Source organism: Lepus europaeus, chromosome 3 (genome assembly GCF_033115175.1).
Source record: "Lepus europaeus isolate LE1 chromosome 3, mLepTim1.pri, whole genome shotgun sequence".
Lineage (NCBI taxonomy): Eukaryota > Metazoa > Chordata > Mammalia > Lagomorpha > Leporidae > Lepus > Lepus europaeus.
The window spans coordinates 109,857,394-109,877,753 of record NC_084829.1 but is presented as its reverse complement, the minus strand read 5'-3'; the positions used below and the strand labels follow the sequence as shown (position 1 = coordinate 109,877,753).

Genomic DNA, 20,360 nt, shown 5'->3' with positions numbered 1-20,360 from the left:
TCTAGAAATAGCTTTCTTGAAGCCAGGTTTCTGTAAGTACATTCTTGTAATATTGTTTTTATAAAGTATAACTTGGAATCCTTAATCACATGAGTGTATTTTTTTTTAACTTTTGTCATTTTTTTTGTGAGGCAAAGAAACAGAGACACCAACAGGCAGGAAGAGCTCCTATCTTTGGCTTACTTCCTAAATGCCTGCAATGATTAGCAAGAGTAGGAAGTGGGAACTCAAACTAGGTCTCCCACATGGGTGGCAGGAACCCCATTATTTGAAAATCACTGCTGTCTCCCAGGTCTGCATCATTGGGAAGCTGGAATCAGTAGCTGGAGCCAAGCATCAAACTCAGGCACTTGCATGTGTGCCACAGGCATAGCATCCCAACTGGCATCCTAACCGCTTGGCCAAATGCCCACCCCTAAAACTATTTTCCAAAGGGAGTCTTGGCCCCACATTTGGGACTCAGTTCCCCAAAATGAGATGCTTTCCATGCAGTCATACATCCTTCTCAGACTCTCAGTCTTTACAGAAATACCTCACGCCCACATGGTTTGATTGTTTACTAAGACATATTGGATCTTTACTCAACCAGAAACAGGACAGCTGTACACCGGGCACTGCTGGCTGTAAACATTGGCCAAATCAATATTAATTGATAGATTTAGTCATTCAGAAAGATATGCACAAACAGCATGATTATACAAAGTCACCCATTTCTGTATAAAAATTCATCCATGAATCCGGCCAGTGTGACATGTCAGATTGGATCTCTTAGAAATATGCTAAAATTGTGCTTTGCTGGGATGCCTTTCTGATAATCACTGAAGAAACACCTTAGGGTTGAGTGTTTGCCACAGTGGTTAAGATGTTACTTGGGTTACCCACACCTCATTTCAAAGTGCTTGGGTTCAAATCCCAGCTCCACTTCTGATTCTAGCATCCTGCTAATGTACACCGTGAGAAAAAACAAATGATGACTCAAGTACTTGGGTCCCAGCAACCCACATGGTAGACCTAGTCTGAGTTCCTGAGTCCCAGCCTGGCCCATCCATGACTGTTGCAGGCCTTTGGGGGCATGAACTAGCAGGTGGAAGACTTTCTCTCTCTCCCTCCCTCCATCTCCTTCCCTCCCTGTCTTCTCTCTAACTCTCATTTTGGGAGTAAACCAGCAGGTGGAAGCTTTTTCTCTCTGTCTCTTTCTGCCTTTCAAATAAAATGAAAATAAATAAATAAAAATTTTGAAAAACAAGCATCTAATGAACTGTCCATTACAATTATTATAATCAAAGAGCCAAGCACTAGGAAGCACTTTGTAGTTACTGTCTTTCATTCTCAAACAAATTTAAAAAGTTAAGTGACTTACTCATGGTTATATAGCTAATAAGTAACAGAGCCAGGTTTCAAAACCTCATCTAAGACTATAAAAAACTGTGTCTACACCCCCTCCCAACAGCCCAGACGGGATAAAGGATGTGGCTCTCAGCCTCACCCCTTCCTATTTGTATGAGCACCCTTGGGAACAAGTCCTTATATTAGTACCCAAGATTAGCTAGACACCCATACTTTAAAAAATCCTTGGAAAATAGAATTAATTTTTTTTCAAATCAATACATAGTTTTTTCATAAAACCTACTTTCTAGGAATTTTTTGAAAACCTCTCATACTTTATCCAATAGTTTTTGTATAAATCTTATGGAGTTTTTTATTTTTATCTTTTATTTAAAAGATAGACAGAAACACACAGAGAGAGATCTTCTATCTGTTACTCCCCAAATGTCCACAACAGCCAGGGATGGACCAGGACAAAGCCAGGAACCAGGAACTCAATCCACGTCTCCCATGTAGGTGACAGGGACCCAAGTACTTGAATCATCACCTGCTGCCTCCCAGGGTCTACATTAGCAGAGAGCTGGGATCAGAAGCAGAGACAGAACTTGAACCCAGGAAGTCTGATGTGTGATTCAGGCATCCCAAGTGGCATGTTAAGTGGTGTGCCAAACCTTCAGTCCTGGGTTTTGTGAGTTTTTATCAAATATTTCTTTGAGTTGTTAAGTCCACTCAATCCAAGTGTATAGTGCATTGTAGATTTCATATTTTTCCTCAGTCTTGCATCTAGTTTATCACCAATTTTGTTTTCATTTCAATTTAAATTATTGTATCATAATCTTACTGAAATCCTTCCTCCAACAAGATGAGGATATAAATAAATGAAAATGTGGGTGAAAGTAGAGCTCAGAGGGCCCTATCAGGAGTAGGTGAGACCATTTGAGAACCAGGGAAAAGCACTTGTCCATTTCCACAGAGTACTTTTAGTGAAACAAATTTATAACTGCAGATCCAAGTCTCCATGATGTTCGATGGACAGTCAGCTGTTGAAGTGCACCCCAAAGCCAGTATGGATGACCTAAAGGCCTTCACCTCCCTCAGCCTGTACATGAAGCCCCCCGTGAAGCAGCCAGAAGAGCCTGGGACTGCAGATCAGTTTGTCCTGTACCTGGGAAGCAAGAATGTAAGTGCATGAACCTATAAAGAAGGAGATGATATTAAAAAGGAAAGCTACCTTTCCTCTTGCCTACAGCAAAGCCACCTAGGCAAACAAACAAAATTCCCACTTGGCCAACTATGCTAACATGCATCCTCTTAATGGCAAGAATCAAGTAATGACTGAAGGACAAGTCTGGGTGGGATATTGCTGGGATTGCTGCATATCAGCATCACACGACTTACTTTGGTGAGTCCAAAGAGTGTTTCAAAGCCTTTCCATAACATGGCTTATTATGTTGATGCTGAATTCTGTTTGAAAAGGTGGAGCAATCCGTGTTGTCAGGAGGCATTATGTCCCTGAATGAGCCTGACAATATTCACACACTTCTGGCAGCCGTCAGATTCCCTGCAGCCCACAGTTCTCAACTCCTTGTCTAGGATGGTCTCTGAGCAGGTCCAGGGGCAGCAGGCTGTAGTGTGGCTGCAGAGGACCTGGGGAGCAGAGCCACTGTTCAATCTAACTGGAGTTATGGGTTAAAAAAAATATATCAGATCAGAAGTCACTTATACACAGCCAAGCAGTTGGACTGCAGATTGTCCTTTAAAGGAAAATAAAAGGCAATATTCATCCGTATGAATTTCACTCAAATAACTTCTTGACATTTCAGGCCAAAAAAGAATATATGGGTCTTGCGATCAAAAATGATAACCTGGTGTACGTTTATAATTTGGGAACCAAGGATGTGGAGATTCCACTTGACTCCAAGCCTGTCAGCTCCTGGCCAGCTCACTTCAGCATTGTCAAGATTGAAAGGTAACCTGAACCCAAGGCTTCCAGCTTCTGTGCACGTTTCATGAGAAATCTATCGAATACACAAATGTTCATATACTCTTCCTGAGGGTGGTATAAGTGGTATTTTTTATTCTTGTTCCTCTGCTTCTATTATTCCTGTATTCCTTCCCAAATGCCTTAGTGAAAAAGAAAAGATTAGAAAAAATATTAGGCCGGCGCCACGGCTCAATAGGCTAATCCTCCACCTGTGGTGCCAGCACTCTGGGTTCTAGTCCTGGTCGGGGCACCAGATTCTGTCCCAGTTGCTCCTCTGCCAGTCCAGCTCTCGGCTGTGGCCTGGGAAGGCAGTGGAGGATGGCCCAGGTCCTTGGGCCCTTCATCTGCATGGGAGACCAGGAGAAGCACCTGGCTCCTGGCTTCGGATCAGCGCGGTGCGCTGGCCGCAGCACACCAGCTGCAGGTGCCATTGGTGGGTGAACCAACAGAAAAAGGAAGACCTTTCTCTCTGTCTCTCTCACTGTCCACTCTGCCTGTTAAAAAAAGAAAGGAAGGAAGGAAGGAAGGAAGGAAGGAAGGAAGGAAGGAAGGAAGGAAGGAAGGAATATCAGCACTTCTGAATAGTAATGTCATCATTGGATCTTTTTACCTGGCCAACCCATGAATAACTCTGAGGTGATTAATGTCTTCTATCCCTGTCTCCTGGATTGGTGATATTCTATGAATGAGTTAATGTGACTAAATCATATCATCAGCTGTGTGATAAGGGAACATTAACATTTGACATAAAAAATAGTGTTTTGTACAAATTATCTGGCTCATAAAGGATAAACAAGCTTTATTTCCACAGGGTAGGAAAACATGGAAAGGTGTTTTTAACAGTCCCAAGTTTAAGTAGCACAGCGGAGGAGAAATTTATTAAAAAGGGGGAGTTTGCAGGGGATGACTCCTTGCTGGATCTGGACCCTGAGGACACTGTGTTTTATGTCGGCGGGGTGCCTTCCAACTTCAAGGTAAGCTCGCCAGCTACCTTTGACTTATTCTAAATCTCACTGATCTTTTTATAAATCTGTAGAACCCATAATGATCATTTTAAGAGCTTAGCTCAGTGGGTAGCAGAATTCTGAACCAGACTCTATAAATCTGGTCTATGCAACCCATATTTTCATAGTGTCAGATGCTCTCAAGCTACAGCTAAAACTTTAAGATCAATTAATTTCATTCTGATACGTGCTTATACAGTTAATGCTGTCTCTACCTGCTTCAGAAATGTCTGTACATGTGGAGCCAACGCAGTTGAAATCTAGCTTCAGCTTTGCAGATAACAGTTTTAAAATTCATTTATCTCAACTTATAGATGTGTGAAAAAAAGCATGCAGGATGAAAGAGGATGTGGGACCTAGAGGAGAATATGAAACCTGATGAAGGGTAGACAAAGGCAAGGCCCAGGGAGATGGGAAGTAGATCTTGGGTTTCCATCCCAGGGCTGTTACTTCCTTATTGCAGGCACATGACTGAACCTCTCTGAGAATTAGTTTCCCTCTCTCTATGTGAGAACAGGAATGCCTGCCTCACAGAGCTGGTGTGAGGAGTGATTTTTATCACGAAGTCACTGCCCAGCATATGACTGGCACATAGCCCATGCTCCATAAATCTGCCCTCTCTACCAAGATATGCACAACTCTCACTGTTTTGTAAGTGAGCTGGAATAAAATAGACACAAACTCGGGTCCCAGAAAACACTACCTCAGTGGGTAGGTTGCCTTGACATGCTATTAGCTTCCTTGTCTGTTTTGGGTGAAGTATTACATGGGGCAGACGACTTGACTTTGTCTGTTGCACAGCTTCCTGCCAGCTTAAACCTGCCTGGCTTCTCTGGCTGCCTGGAATTGGCCACTTTGAATAATGATGTGATCAGCTTGTACAACTTTAAGCATATCTACAACATGGATCCCTCCAAGTCAGTGCCCTGTGCCAGGTAAGAGCCATTTATGGACACTATAAAGACTTTGATATTCGTGCAAGAGCATCAGACAGGACACGTGTGGCCAACATTCAGGTTCTCGGGAGTGGGTGTTATGGTGCAGTGGGTTAAGCTACCGCTTGGGATGCCCACATCCTTTATCAAAGTGCCTGGTATCAAGGCCCACCTCCGTTGTTGACTCAGCTTCCTACAGACATGCCTGGGAGGCATAATACTTGGGTTTCTGCCATCCACCTCAGACACCCAGCTGGTGTTACTGGCCGAAGCCCAGCTGTTGTGGGCATTTTGAGAAAAAAAAAACCAACATTTGGAAAAATCTCTGTATCTCCCTCTCTGTCACTCTGCCTTTGTAATAGATAAAATAATTTCCTTAAAAAGTCAGGTTCACAGATTTTTCTTGGGGGAAACCAGCTTTGAAACTGCACAAGAGCCATACCTGCAAAAAACTTCAGATTTTCTCTATCATGGATGAGCACACACAAATACTAAGTGTTAACTTGTTTGCAGCTTTGACTTAGGATTCCAGACTGGGGTTTCGTCAGAGACTTCAACTGTCTCAGCATATAGGGTATGGAAGAAATCCGTTACAAACAGTTCATTTAACTTACCTCTGAGTACTTTGTCTCTCTTCCATGCAGACAACTGGACTTCATAAAATGCCATGGAAGACGTTCTGAGGGTGGGTGCAAAGGGCCTTCTTCAAAAAGCGTAATAGAAACTATTGTGCGTGTGCCCCTCGTGTCTCCATTCCAGGGATAAACTGGCCTTCACTCAGAGCCGGGCTGCCAGCTACTTCTTCGATGGCTCGAGTTATGCCGTGGTGAGGGATATCACCAGGAGAGGGAAATTTGGTCAGGTGACTCGCTTTGACATAGAAGTCCGAACCCCAGCTGACAATGGCCTTGTGCTCCTGATGGTCAATGGAGTGAGTGAAAATAAAAGTCCTACTTCTCTTTTATTCCCCTTGCTTTCTGTTGTTTCCAGGAACCTACCCGGTTTGAGTGTGTCATGCCATCACATTGAATTTATAGTTTAAAAAGCAAAATTGGATTTTTTTTTTCCTTTGGGGAAAAGTGATGACAGCAATAAATAAAAGCAGCCCTGAAATGCATTGCTCCTCATGACATTTTTTAGATGTATATCAAATATGCCCTGTTGTAACCTAAGGGAAACTTGAGAAAAATCAGTACCACGATCTAAGTGAACCCTGTGCCTGAAGAAACTTAACATTGGTCTCCTAACCTTTCTATGTCATGTGCCCTAATTAAAATAAAAAGGGCTTACATTTTATATATACAGATATAGCTATATGTAATCTTTAAAAATGATATATAGATATAATTATGGTATAAAACAATAAAAACTAGCAATAAAAGGCAAACTATAAAAGGAAATAAAATATTAAATATTTAAAATAAAGTTGAAATAAAATTAGTTTTATTTATTAATGATACAAACCCTTTTGCTCCCATTAAAATTATTGTTAATAGCAGTGTTAGTGGTAACAATGTAATTAAATATATTGAATATCTTTACAATCTTGTTAAACTCTTTGTGATTATAATGATTCTAAAGTCTTGTCCTAAGTCCAGTTTATTTCCATACTAAGTTTTATTGGCTGTCATGACTGAATAAGATACCTTACAAAAATTTTAAAAATTGTGAGAAGTTTATCATTGGCTGTGCCTACTACACTGCACATCATTTTCATTCTCTAAAAGTTTGTGTTCAAAACTTGGCCGGTATATTTCATCTTATGTCAGTTCTTACAAGTTAATCAGGTATTGTATCATTTTGTAAACTTTAATTAAAGAGTTCCGAGCCATTGAAAATCTTCCCTTGAAAGATTTTTAAACAAGTTAGAAATTTCTTCCCACAAATGCTTTTTTTTTTTAAGGCAGATTTGGAAGTTTTTATAGATAGCATACTAGTATAGTTTTCAATAAACTCATATAACAATAGAAAATTTTCCAAATAGCTTTTAAAAAATGGTCTCTCCTCAGTATGACCTTCTTAAAGAAAAGGAAAAAGCTACTTTCTTAGCTATTGTTATAATACCCTTAATTTAATATTTCAGATTTTTTTAAAGTAACAAATAGATCTTGTATTACTGAAAGACATTTCTCATCACCAATAAAGTTCAACAATTAAGAATAATTTATTTTCTTAAAAAAGGTGTAACCCTCTTTACACTTGAGAGCACTGTTAGTAATTTGCAGGAAGTAATCAGCAAACATGTATGTGTCCTAAAATATTGTCATCGCACTCTGCATATCAGTGCAAAATCATTGCAAAAATCCCCCACTATGAAGTCACATCCCCCATAGATCCATGGAATTAGGCAATAAAAGCTGCAAGTAAATTGCAATAGGCTAAAAGCAAAAACATGGACAAGGAGTAACGTGTGCAACTGCACTTAGAAAGCCTCACCTATTATGTGAATCCTGGAAAAGTCTGACAAAAAGAAGGAAATAAGGCCTGAGTCAGTAATCCATGTGTTAAGCACTAAAGATTAGTGTCTTGCTCGACCCTAAATTTTTTAAATGAGTATAAATAGAAGCTGAAATATTTTCTTCCTTAAACTCAACGGATCATGTGCCACACTCCAGGGCAAACAAATGATGCAGGAGATTGTTTTCTGTACAATAGGGACTTTACTACAATGCTTTATTTTCAAATCTATTGGATTCTGTTCTCTTTGAAATATTTTCTGAAACAAGAAAAGTTGACTAGTAAATTACTCGAGTGTTACAGAATTGTGTTGGTTTCAAACACCATGTAGTCCAAGTGTATAATAATTTCATATTTATTTACATAAATCCAATGCTTTAAAATAATACAGAAATGGAATTCTTCTTAAATCCATATTTGCTGATAATTTGGGAAGATTCTTTTTAGTATACCTTGAGGTCAATTTTCAGTATTGCCAATTTTTATCTTTTTTTTTTTTTTTTTTTTTGACAGGCAGAGTGGACCGTGAGGGAGAGAGAGAGAGAGAGAGAGAGAGAGAGAGAGAAAGGTCTTCCTTTTTGCCGTTGGTTCACCCTCCAATGGCCACTGCAGCCGGCTCATCGCACTGATCCGAAGCCAGGAGCCAGGTGCTTCTCCTGGTCTCCCATGGGGTGCAGGGCCCAAGCACTTGGGCCATCCTCCACTGCACTCCCTGGCCACAGCAGAGAGCTGGCCTGGAAGAGGGGCAACCGGGACAGAATCCGGAGCCCCAACCGGGACTAGAACCCGGTGTGCCGGCGCCGCAAGGCAGAGGATTAGCCTGTTAAGCCACGGCGCCGGCCAATTTTTATCTTAAAATGAATGAAACTGCATCTATTAGTCTGATATAATTTTTAAAAATGACCTCAAATATTATATAATATTTTTAAAGCCTTTAAAATGTCTGTAATATAGACTGAAAACATATTTATAAAATAGAATAAAAACATGAAGATGGTTATTTTAAACTGTGTGATAGTAATACTTTTGTATAGTCATGTAGCGGCTGATATGGAAGTAATTGTCATTTTTATTTCATAGTAAAAATTTCATGAGACCTTCTTAGTCTTAAAATAATTTGAGTAATAAAGAATACAGTGCTATTTCTCACATTCAGCTTAACCTAACTCCACGTTCATGATAATAGATGTTCCCATCTTATCACTTCTTTCTCTCCACAGAGTATGTTTTTCAGCCTAGAAATGCGCAATGGTTACCTACATGTGTTCTATGACTTTGGATTTAGCAGTGGCCCTGTACATCTTGAAGACACGTTGAAGAAAGCTCAAATTAATGATGCAAAATACCATGAGGTACGAATTAGTCTAGTTTGGGTGGTTTTGTTTTCGTTCTTTATACTCAACCCTATTGATCTAATCAAGTGGTCAGGTGAAGTAGGCAAGATTGTGATTAAACTGAACACTTTCACATCAGAGCACCTGGAGGACCCTCATCTGCTCAGAGACCCCAGGAAAACACCTGCTTTATAAGAATAGACGTTTTTGTCATACTGACGAGTCTAATAAAACAGTCACTGAAAGATTCCTTTTAATTGTTTCATTGACCAAAAGGATCCTGTGAGTGCTAAATACCTCAATGACAGTGGCACTGCTGTGGAATCTTACCTACAATTCATTTGTTGAAAATACTAGAGTGTAGATAAGACACATGGTCATTTTGTATTTATCCTTTGATCCCCTCTAAATGTAAAAAAGAGTACATATAAGTGAACAAAATTTTCTTTTAAACTGTGTAGCCAACTGTGGGTTAGAAAATGCTAACCCAGTTTGCTTTATAAAGATAACCCCAAAGAGTGAAACAGGCATGAACTAAACTGATAATATTCTTCAGCTGTTTTCATTAGCAGCTCCTTTCAAATCTACAATTTAATAAAGCATAATATCATTTAAGATGCAGTAGATAGGAAGTTATATTTCCCTTTTGAGTTCTAAGTCCATGGCCTTCATGAGGACATTTTACAATAAAAGGAGACTATTTTGAATATTTCTGTGACTAGCATTTTCCCAGATTCATTAGAGCTGCTCATTATGTCACTAAGGATAATAGCTGGTAATATGCAGTCTGCCATCCAGAAGGCACCTGCCTGAAATTACAGGTGGTGGCCACAGGCTGGTGGGTTAGGAGATATGAAAAGATGTTGTTTCGTGGGTATAAAGTTTCAGTTATGCTAGATAAATAAGTTCTAGACATCTACTATACAATATAGTGCCCATAGTTAACAGTATGGTATTGTGTACTTCAACATTTGCTGAGAGGGTAGGACTCATGTTATTTTTTTTACTACACACACACACAAAGGTGAGGCTACAAGAACACTCTGGAAGGTACTGGATATGTCTGTCATGTCCACGGGTGTTTGCATGTCTAAACTCTTCAAGTTGTATACATTTAATATGTGTAATTTTTATATGTCAGTTGTACCTCAAAAAACTGCCTTTTAAAAAAAAAAAAAAGATGCTTGTAAGAGAATGGGCAAGATGGCGGAATAGGAAGGGAGCACACTATTAGTCCAGGGGAGAGACAGTTTAATAAAAGTGGAGATACTGCAGGTTCAAGGAAGAGTAGGGGAAGAAACAGCAGAGGAAACTCTTCCGGAACTAGTGATTCACAGTGGACCTGCATGGAGAGCGTGGGAGCCCAAGTTCGGGACACCAGCGGCAGACTCAACACACCAGCGCTGGAACGCGAGGTGAGCCGAACCTCAATAGCCCGAGACACCAGCAGGAAAGCGGAAAGAGGAGACTAGAGGGAATGAGGCTTGAAACCCCTTGGGGAAAATTTCACCAGGCTAACTAGAAGAGAGAGAGGAAAAAAAAAAGTGACTGATACGGACACGAGTTTCTCTCTCTCCGCTCACCTCTCAAAGGCGAGCAGACAAAGAGCAGGCGCCATTTTGGACATACATCATAAGCAGAGTGACCTCAGGTCTGCACCGGCCCTGAGCCTAGCAGAAACACCTGACCCTGGGGGGAGGGGTGAAATAACAGGAGATTAGGATCTAACTTGGCAACCCAGTGGGAGACTGCAGGAGAATTGGAGCCCACACTGAGGGCAGCAGAGATTCCCTGTGTGGTCCTTGGGAAAGAGCTTCCAATCTCTGGCTCCTGTGGGTATATCATTCGCCTGCTAACTACCTCCAATTACGTTCAGCTGTGCGGAATTACTTCCCTTTTGAATCAAAAAAAGAAAGAAAGAAAGAGAGATTTACCACACCTAACCTGGGAGTGTCATCTTTGACACACCCTCAGCCCTGAGGAACCAAACACAGCTCTCAGTCCACACTCATCTCAAGCCTCTGGGGCTCCACCGAAAGCAGACAGTCCACTTAATATAGAGCCATAGTGTAACAAGAAAAAACACCACAGTGAAGAAACCAAATATCTCCAACATGCCAAACAACAAACACAAAAACCGAGGTAACAAGAACAAGGAAGACACTATGATACCCCAAATGAAAAAGACACCCCAATTCAAGATTATGAAGGTGATGAGATAGAAGAAATGCAAGAAGAGGATCTCAAAAAATTGATAAGAACATTAAGAAGTTCTCAAAAACAAATTCTTGAACTACAGAAATCCTTAATGGACAAGATAGAAAATCCCTCTCATGAAAATGAAATATTAAGGAGGAATCAAAATGAAATGAAACAACTAGTAGAACAAGAAACTGTGATAGTGATGAGAAATCATAATGAAATGAAGAATTCAATAGATCAAATGACAAACACATTAGAGAGCCTTAAAAACAGAATGAGTGAAGCAGAAGAGAGAATATCAGACTTAGAAGACAGAGAACAGGAAAGGGAACAGGCAAACCAAATAAATGAAGAGGAAATTAGAAATCTAAAAAATATTGTCGGGAATCTACAGGATACTGTTAAAAAACCTAACATTCGGGTTCTAGGAGTTCCTGAAGGCATGGAGAGGGAGAAAGGATTAGAAGGCATTTTCAGTGAGATACTAGCAGAAAATTTCCCAGGTTTGGAGAAGGACAGAGACATCTTAGTACAGGAAGCTTATAGAACCCCTAATAAACATGACCAAAAGAGATCCTCACCACGACACGTTGTAATCAAACTCACCACAGTGAAACATAAAGAAAAGATTCTAAAATGTGCAAGGGAGAAATGTCAGATTACTCTCAGAGGATCTCCAATTAGACTCATAGCAGACTTCTCATCAGAAACCCTACAAGCTAGAAGGGAATGGCGAGACATAGCCCAGGTACTAAGAGAGAAAAACTGCCAGCCCAGAATACTATATCCTGCAAAGCTCTCATTTGTGAATGAAGGTGAAATAAAGACTTTTCATAGCAAACAGAAACTGAAAGAATTTGTTGCCACTCGTCCTGCCCTGCAAAAGATGCTTAAAGATGTGTTACACAAAGAAACACAGAAATATGGTCATCAATATGAAAGAAGGTAAAGGAAGGAAACCTCACAGCAAAAGATCACAGGAAGCTCAATTTCTCTTTGACATAGAATTAAAATCTGATTCTCTGTTAAAGCAATGTGTTAAAATTATCTATTATGTTCTCTTGATGTCTGTTAAATTCTAATTGTTCAAAAACAGCTGAATTTTAATTAAGAGCTATGGGTTATTTAAATATGTGTTTATTTTCAAAGATTTGAATAATCACCTTGTAACAATGATCAAATGTGGTCTATGTTATGTTATGATTTTAAGGAATCTTATTTCAACCAGATATTTTGGATTTTGAGCCTTCTTGGTGTTCTTGACAGGCATTCAAAAAATCAAGGTTCCAAACAATCTGGACTCTAAAATTTCCAGTAAATCTTGGACTTTGGTTTTTCCAGTTTGGGCCCAACTGAAAAAATCAAAGGACCTATGTCTCTCATCTTATAGAGACACCAACTAATCAGGCTATTTGGATTATATTAGAAGGACTGTCAAGATGTGATGTGGTACCAGACTTTAAGTTTCTATAATGGAAAATGCTATTAATACAAATGTTTGAGAATTAAAAAGTCTAATGATCTTGTGTTACTAGACATGATAGTTATCTTAATGAGAAAGCCCCAGAGGCCTAAAGGGTTAAATACTTGTAAAATCCTACAGGTGCTTCCAAAAATACTGTGAAGTAAGCAAGTGCCTCTTGTTGGTTGATGAGTTTATAATTTTAAACATGGCAACTTAAAGTCTTTTGTCATCCACAGCTATATATGATTTGCTGCTCATAAAACTAGAGCGTTGTTGGTTCTGTGTTTAGCTGTCCTCCTATAGGTTCCTATGGACTTTTTCCAGCCACTTCTATTGTATTCAGTACTTTGGGACGGCTCTGTAAACAGATGAAGCCAATAATGTATTAACAGTACCAACTGAGAGAAAGTATGGTTAACTGAGGTTACTAAAAACAAAAAGCAATTCAAATCAATTGGCAATTGACAAAAAGAGTTAAAGATTTTTAAATCTATTATTAAAAATGCTATATTGCTCTATTATGCTATGTTATATGTGTGTACATATTGTATGTCCACATGGGAAAAAATTATTAAGAGTTTTATATTAATTGCTTATAGATAAGCTTGTCCATAAATTTAAGCTGCTAAAATCAATCAAAGATACATTTTAATTCGTGTGACCTGAATCTCTGCATCATATGTTTTATACTTGTTGGTAGAAAGAAACTAAAAACATTTTATATGGTTGTGCTTAAGTTTACTGGTTAAACAAACTACACCATGTTAGATATTTCAGAGGTGTTTTCAAATACATGATTCTTAAAATTTATAGAAGGCATTGGACCTTCTGGTACATGTTTTCTTAAGTTGTTATCTAATGGTTGAAACTGTTTGCTAAGTATTCATGTAATATTGATTGTCAGCAAGCGATCTAGGACTTGCTCCCTCATTTCTCTATTCTAAGCCCAACTTGTTCTTTCATTTCTCTATTCTCCTCAAGGTAGGAAACTAATTCTATTATGAAGGAATCTGTAGGATGCACGATTTAATCTTTAGACCTTATAAAAGAGATGACTAACATTTTTCTGTAATAGCATAGCCAAAATAAGAGCTTAAATAATAATCTCATAACTAGATTTACTTCACCATCAGAGAAGTAAACAGTAAGTAGACAAAACCTCCCTTTCAGACCAAAGGGAAAGAAAGTTTTAAAGTGAGAATATAATTTTTCTCATGGGCATTGTCTACCTTAGAAAAACTACTACAGAACATGCCTGTGACTATAGACTTGTAGTTCAGGCCACCGAAGATTAGAGATGGGACATGGGCACTCCCTTGACTTGCATCCTCTGGTCTGCTTGAACACAAACCAGGAGGAAAAGAAAGCTAGGCATCAGAAGCAGTGGGTGGCAAGCCTTTTAATGGCTGATCTGTACAGTGATCTGCCCTCAAGGAGACCCAACAGGCCAGCCTACTGCAGCGGCTTTCAATGTGGTAAGCCTGGGCTTCAGCAGAAATCAGCTTGTGAAGAGCCCTGGCAGCTCTGCCAAGAGTTGGATCACTGGAAGTGGACCTGCCCTGGAGTCAAAGGATGCCCAGGTCAGAGCCACAGATCTTATTGGCTCTAAGCTGAAAAGCCCTTCACTCAGCCCAACTTCCAAAGTGACCACTGCAGCTGAGGGGATGGTCAAGTAGGGTCAGCAACATTGCAGGCAGAACTGTAAATTTCTTGTTAGAGATGCCCCCTGCCTTTACCTGGCCAGCTCTCCTCCCAGGCCAGCCAAGTAATGAAAGTCAACAGAGTGCCTTCCCCTAGGAGGTTCACACCTCCCTTAGGATGTACCCCATGTGAAGAGATAGATAGGTCTGGGCCTCTTAACTTACAAGGCCTAAAGCCCAACAGATTATTATCAAGCCCCTTCTATCAGGTTCTATTTGCCTCTCAATCAGAAAACTTAATTGTAGCTTAGACAGCACCTTTCTTAGCTCCTCTAATAATGACTCTGTCCTTTGTTCTAGACCCTGTCTAGCGCGCTTGGGCCTCATTCCTTCGTAATCATAACCTCTACTCTACCTCCAATGGCTCTACTCTCAACCTGTGTGTACTGATGGTTCTCTTCCCCACTTAATGCTGTATAATTTTTCAGACCTGGTTAATGCCACTCTTAGGATCATTGGTTACTATCCTCACTCTGTCTTTTATGACCTTGTCTAAATATGATCAGCGTCGGCAAACTTTGAAGGCTTCCATAGCCTTGGCAACTCATGACGACAGCCTAGGGTGGTTACTGGTGCCATAAACTAGAGTGTCAATTTGTTGGGTCAACAGCAGGAGTCACTGTGCACTTGCTCCTCATGTGGGATCTCTGTCCTTAATGTGCTGTACATTTTGATTTAATGCTATAACTAGTACTCAAACAGTATGTTTCACTTTGTGTTTCTATGTTGGTGCAAACTATTGAAATCTTTACTTAATATATACTAAATTGATCTTCTGTATGTAAAGAGAATTGAAAATGAATCTTGATGTGAATGGAAGGGGAGAGGGAGTGGGAGAGGGGAGGGTTGTGGGTGGGAGGGAAATTATGGGAGGGGGAAGCCATTGTAATCCATAAGCTGTACATTGGAAATTTATATTCATTAAATAAAAGTTAAAAAAAAAAGATGCTTGTAGTTCTTTCCCAAAAGACTAGAGGGAAAAGTAGATCTCATGGCAAAATTTTTCTTGTGCTAGTTCCTGCTCCATAAAGAAGTGTCCACTGCTTATGGCAGAAAGTAAGAGTTTTCGTATCTATCAAAAGAAAGAAAAAATCTATTCCTTGTTTTGTGGCAGAAGAAAGCACAAAGACATGGAGGACCTGCTTTTATATCCAGAATAATTAAAATATATAAAAATATTCAAAACACTGATCATTATTAAACAGTATATTATTGATTATTATTAAACAGTGTATTACTGTATATGACTTCTCACAGATCTCAATCATTTACCACAATGATAAGAAAATGATCTTAGTAGTTGACAGACGACATGTCAAGAGCATGGATAATGAAAAGATGAAAATACCTTTTACAGATATATACATTGGAGGAGCTCCCCCAGAGATACTGCAATCCAGGTAAGGTTCCTTGCTAACTAGCTATTTGTTCCTCATGTTGTGTGGGCTGAGTATTTAATATCCAGGCGAGGTAGAGGAACTGGTTCAAGTACCTGCTTGCTACTTGCTACTTACACACATGCACATGTGCAAACACACACATTCATGTATCCCCAGGCCTCTGCAGTCAGTCCTCGAAACCTCCATAAATTAGCATCTCATAGATGTGTTCTAATGCTGTCCTTATTATTGTATTACTCTTACAGTAAGGTCTGATGTGCTATTTGTCATCAACAAGAGGAAGGACAGAATGTGTGTATTACGTGAAGACAAAGCAGCATATGTTCCTTTATCTTTGTTTTTGCCTTAAACATATTTTGAATTCTCCAATAGCATCTGAGGTTACAAAAAATTTTCAAGGTTATCCAAAAGGTTGTGGATTATATATATAATGGTTGTGGATATATATATAATGAGACATTATCCTAAAATACTCAAAAATTCCACTATCTCATATTCCAGTGAATTAATTAACAGCATTAGAGACCTTAAAACTGAGAGGCAACTTCAGGATAATCCAATTCAGTGGTTCCCAACTATGGTTCTCATTGAAATAATCTAGAAAGCTTTAGAAAAGTCATTGCTCATAAACACTTTCCAAAAATTCTAATTGGCCTGAGGATAAGGCTCCAACGTACTATTAAAATATATATATACATATATATATTATATATATATATAAAGGAGAACAACAGAAACAAAAACCTCCCCAAGGTTGATTCTACTATGCATCCAGAGTTAAGAATTGCTGATAGAGTCCAATCCCTCGTCCAATATAGAAATGCCAGTGTTCCTTAGCACTCATACCTCTTTTTAAATAAATAAGTGATACATAATATGATTACCTCAGAGGGAAAACATAATCAATTTAACTATTTCAATTATTATAAAGCTGTTCCTGGCCGGCGCCGCGGCTCACTAGGCTAATCCTACGCCTTGCGGCGCCGGCAAACCGGGTTCTAGTCCCAGTCGGGGCACCGGATTCTGTCCCGGTTGCCCCTCTTCCAGGCCAGCTCTCTGCTGTGGCCTGGGAGTGCAGTGGAGGATGGCCCAAGTGCTTGGGCCCTGCACCCCATGGGAGACCAGGAGAAGCACCTGGCTCCTGCCTTCAGATCAGCGCGGTGCACTGGCCACAGCACGCCGGCCACAGCAGCCATTGGAGGGTGAACCAACGGCAAAAGGAAGACCTTTCTCTCTGTCTCTCTCTCACTGTCCACTCTGCCTGTCAAAAAAATAAAATAAAGCTTTTCCTTATCTTGAGCCAAAACCAGTGCATCCTATTTCTAAATTATAATGCTTCATTTTTAAAGAAGACTCCTTAAGCTCCCTGTCCTGGCACTCTCGTTTCTTCCTCCCAGGATGCCACATGGGACCTTTCACCACTATGGTCACCATTGTATGCATCCGACTTGTCAATCAGCACAGGCCTCTGGATGTAATATTGTCAGAGCGGAATACAGTGGGGCTGTTATTCTTTAGTTTGACCGGTGTTCATCTTAAAATCCATTGAGACAGCTGTACTTGGATCAGAGCTAACTCCACACTCATTCAATATCCAATAACATGTTCTTGGGCATCTCTTGTATATCAGGCATGACAGGCACAAGGATTTCAGTATTGAGCATAATACCATCCCTAATCTTAAGAATATTTTCCTATTGATCCAAAAGCCCAACAATTGCTGAGGCTCTCCTCCAGCCTTGGTTGAATGCAGTGTGTTGCCAATAAAGCCAAAAAGACAGGTTCATTACCTAAGTGAATTACCGGGAGTCTGGAGACTTGGATTCAAATTCTAATTTACCACTGTGACATAATAGAATAATTTACTACTTAGTTTCATGTTAAACCAAGTGAAATTGCCTAGAGTTGACTATTTTTGACCCACAATGTCAATTCCCTGAGATTCACCCTTATAATCATCTGTAAAAGGGAAATAATAGCTTCTCCATCTATCTCACTGGAATTTTAAAATGTTCGAATAAGGTAATGAAATTCAAAAGGCTTTTAGGAAATATACAAATTGGCTTAACTCAGAACAAAACTCTGCTATAGACAAAGATCAGGCATTACCACATGCTTATCAAAAATAGCATGAAATATGAACCAATGTAAAGCCATTATAAGTGACTATAGAAACTCAAATCCCATAGCCTACATTTCCAGGGCAACCGTATCCTTAGTACCATCATCACAGCTGTATCAGTGAAGATTGATTGCTTTTCCAGGACCCTAAGAGCACACCTGCCTCTAGATATCAACTTCAGAGGATGCATGAAAGGTTTCCAGTTCCAAAAGAAAGATTTCAATTTACTGGAGCAGACAGAAACTCTGGGGGTTGGATATGGATGCCCAGAGGACTCTCTTGTAAGTACAACTCAGTGGAAACCTTTTTAATAAATAGACACAACACTTCTCACTCTCAAAAGCTGGCAAAGCTCTTTTCAGCTTTGCTGTGAGCCTTGGTAACACCTTGAGCTACTTCCTGCCACCAACAGAAAGAATCATTAAGCTAGGAAGGCATGTGGGGCTCCTCCATGACTTGTCCAGTTGCTTCAGTTTTCTATGGATGAACCCTGCAGAGCCTAGAGAGGTTGCTCAAGTAAGCATCATTGCGTGCTCAGCTTAGAGGAGGTTGGAGAAGCCGAAACCCAGTCTGTTAGAGGAACACAGAAGAAAGGCTAGCATGTCTGAATCCTAGCAAAAACTGGAAGGTCGAACCATAAACTATTTATATAGACACGAACAGGCAAGCCTTTTTTGTATATGAGAAATTGACATTATAAGCATTTGAAAATTAACAAATACCCTATATTCACTTTTATCACACAGATATCTCGCAGAGCATATTTCAATGGACAGAGTTTCATTGCTTCAACTCAGAAAATATCTTTCTTTGATGGCTTTGAAGGAGGTTTCAATTTCCGCACATTACAGCCAAATGGGTTGCTATTCTATTATTCTTCAGGGGTAAGTATTTGTTATTTCCCAAAGAAACTTCTTAGGGATAATTGTTTTGTCTATTAAAAATCATTTTGTGTGTATTAACAGTGAGTTTCTATGAAGATTAATTTTGACTCACATGTAGATATACAGTAAGCCTCATTTCAGATATTCTGTAAAGTATGTGTGTGTGTGTGTGTGTATAATGTGTGAATAATGTATATAGTACATGAGGAGTTCTTAGCCTTGCATTCATCAACTCATCCCTATCTATCTATCTGGATAGGATTCAAGGGATCTGTGTACTTGAATGGGGAAAAAATTACACCTTTGTTTTCTCTACTTAAATTTATCACTATCTTCCATTATGAATGTAGGCAACAGACTACAATAGTATTAGCAGTACTTGTGACCTTGTCATCAGTTGAAACAGAGATTTTTGATTCACATTACAGTTCTCACATATATCTCAAACTGTCCATTTTGCTGCTTGCTCCTTCTGAATTTCACTAGTTATTAGATCTGCTCCTAGACTTTATTAAAGTCCATGTATCACTCTATCATAGTGTATCATATCCATTGTAATACCAACCTGCCAAGGCATCTGTGGCACAAAAACGTTAAGAACCCTTGTTAGCATACTAAGAACAAGTTCGCTTGTGGTTTAATTTATAAAAGAGTAAAAAGAACAGATATACTTCTCTGTTTTTGGATTTCCTAATGAACAGGAGCTCAGCTATAAGATGTTATTTCAATGACATCAATGATCACCTGAGGCTCTCGATGTAAGCTGCCAAGGCTATGGAAGCCTTCTGAGTCCACAAACATCGTCAGTATTTAGACAAGGCCATAAGAAAAGTGGAAGTTCTCTTCTCCTTCAGAGAAAAATACACCCTACTTATGGTCATCCTCAGGTGATCATTGACATATTTATGTCATACATAGTACTTATGGTGATCACTGATGTCATACATAAGAGTGTTAACTGTTAAATCAATGCAGGGGTCACTGTGCACTAACTCCCCAGGCGGGACCTCTGTCCTCAATTAGTTGTATTATGAGAATTAACTATGAAACTTGTTCTCCAACTATGTGTATGCGTGTGTGTGTGTGTGCAAATTGTTGACATCTTTACTTAATAGAGTTGGTCTTCTGTGTATAAAGTTAATTGAAAATGAATCTTAGTGAAGAATGGGACTGAGAATGGGAGGGGGGTAAGAGTAGGGATAGGGCCAGCGCCGCAGCTCAATAGGCTAATCCTCCGCCTAGCGGCGCCGGCACACCAGGTTCTAGTCCCGGTCAGGGCACCAGATTCTGTCCCAGTTGCCCCTCTTCCAGGCCAGCTCTCTGCTGTGGCCAGGGAGTGCAGTGGAGGATGGCCCAAGTGCTTGGACCCTGCACCCCGTGGGAGACCAGGAGAAGCACCTGGCTCCTGCCTTCGGATCAGCCGCGGCGGCCATTGGAGGGTGAACCAACAGCAAAGGAAGACCTTTCTCTCTGTCTCTCTCTCTCACTGTCCACTCTGCCTGTCAAAAAAAAAAAAAAAAAAGAGTAGGGGTAGGAGGGCGAGTATG

The 20,360-nt window shown here is 39.8% G+C and overlaps 1 protein-coding gene across 4 annotated transcripts in view; it reads left to right on the top strand.

The window, feature by feature from the left end:
• LAMA4 (laminin subunit alpha 4) overlaps positions 1 to 20,360 on the top strand; it is a 150,185-nt gene that overhangs the window by 107,306 nt on the left and 22,519 nt on the right. For all 4 annotated transcript variants that reach the window (XM_062186632.1, XM_062186635.1, XM_062186633.1 and 1 more), the window contains 9 exons: positions 2,333 to 2,506; positions 3,150 to 3,295; positions 4,122 to 4,284; positions 5,116 to 5,249; positions 6,009 to 6,180; positions 8,927 to 9,058; positions 15,665 to 15,807; positions 18,072 to 18,210; positions 18,676 to 18,813. In XM_062186632.1, coding sequence (XP_062042616.1) covers positions 2,333 to 2,506; positions 3,150 to 3,295; positions 4,122 to 4,284; positions 5,116 to 5,249; positions 6,009 to 6,180; positions 8,927 to 9,058; positions 15,665 to 15,807; positions 18,072 to 18,210; positions 18,676 to 18,813 — 1,341 coding nt within the window. The remainder of the gene's footprint in view (positions 1 to 2,332; positions 2,507 to 3,149; positions 3,296 to 4,121; positions 4,285 to 5,115; positions 5,250 to 6,008; positions 6,181 to 8,926; positions 9,059 to 15,664; positions 15,808 to 18,071; positions 18,211 to 18,675; positions 18,814 to 20,360) is intronic.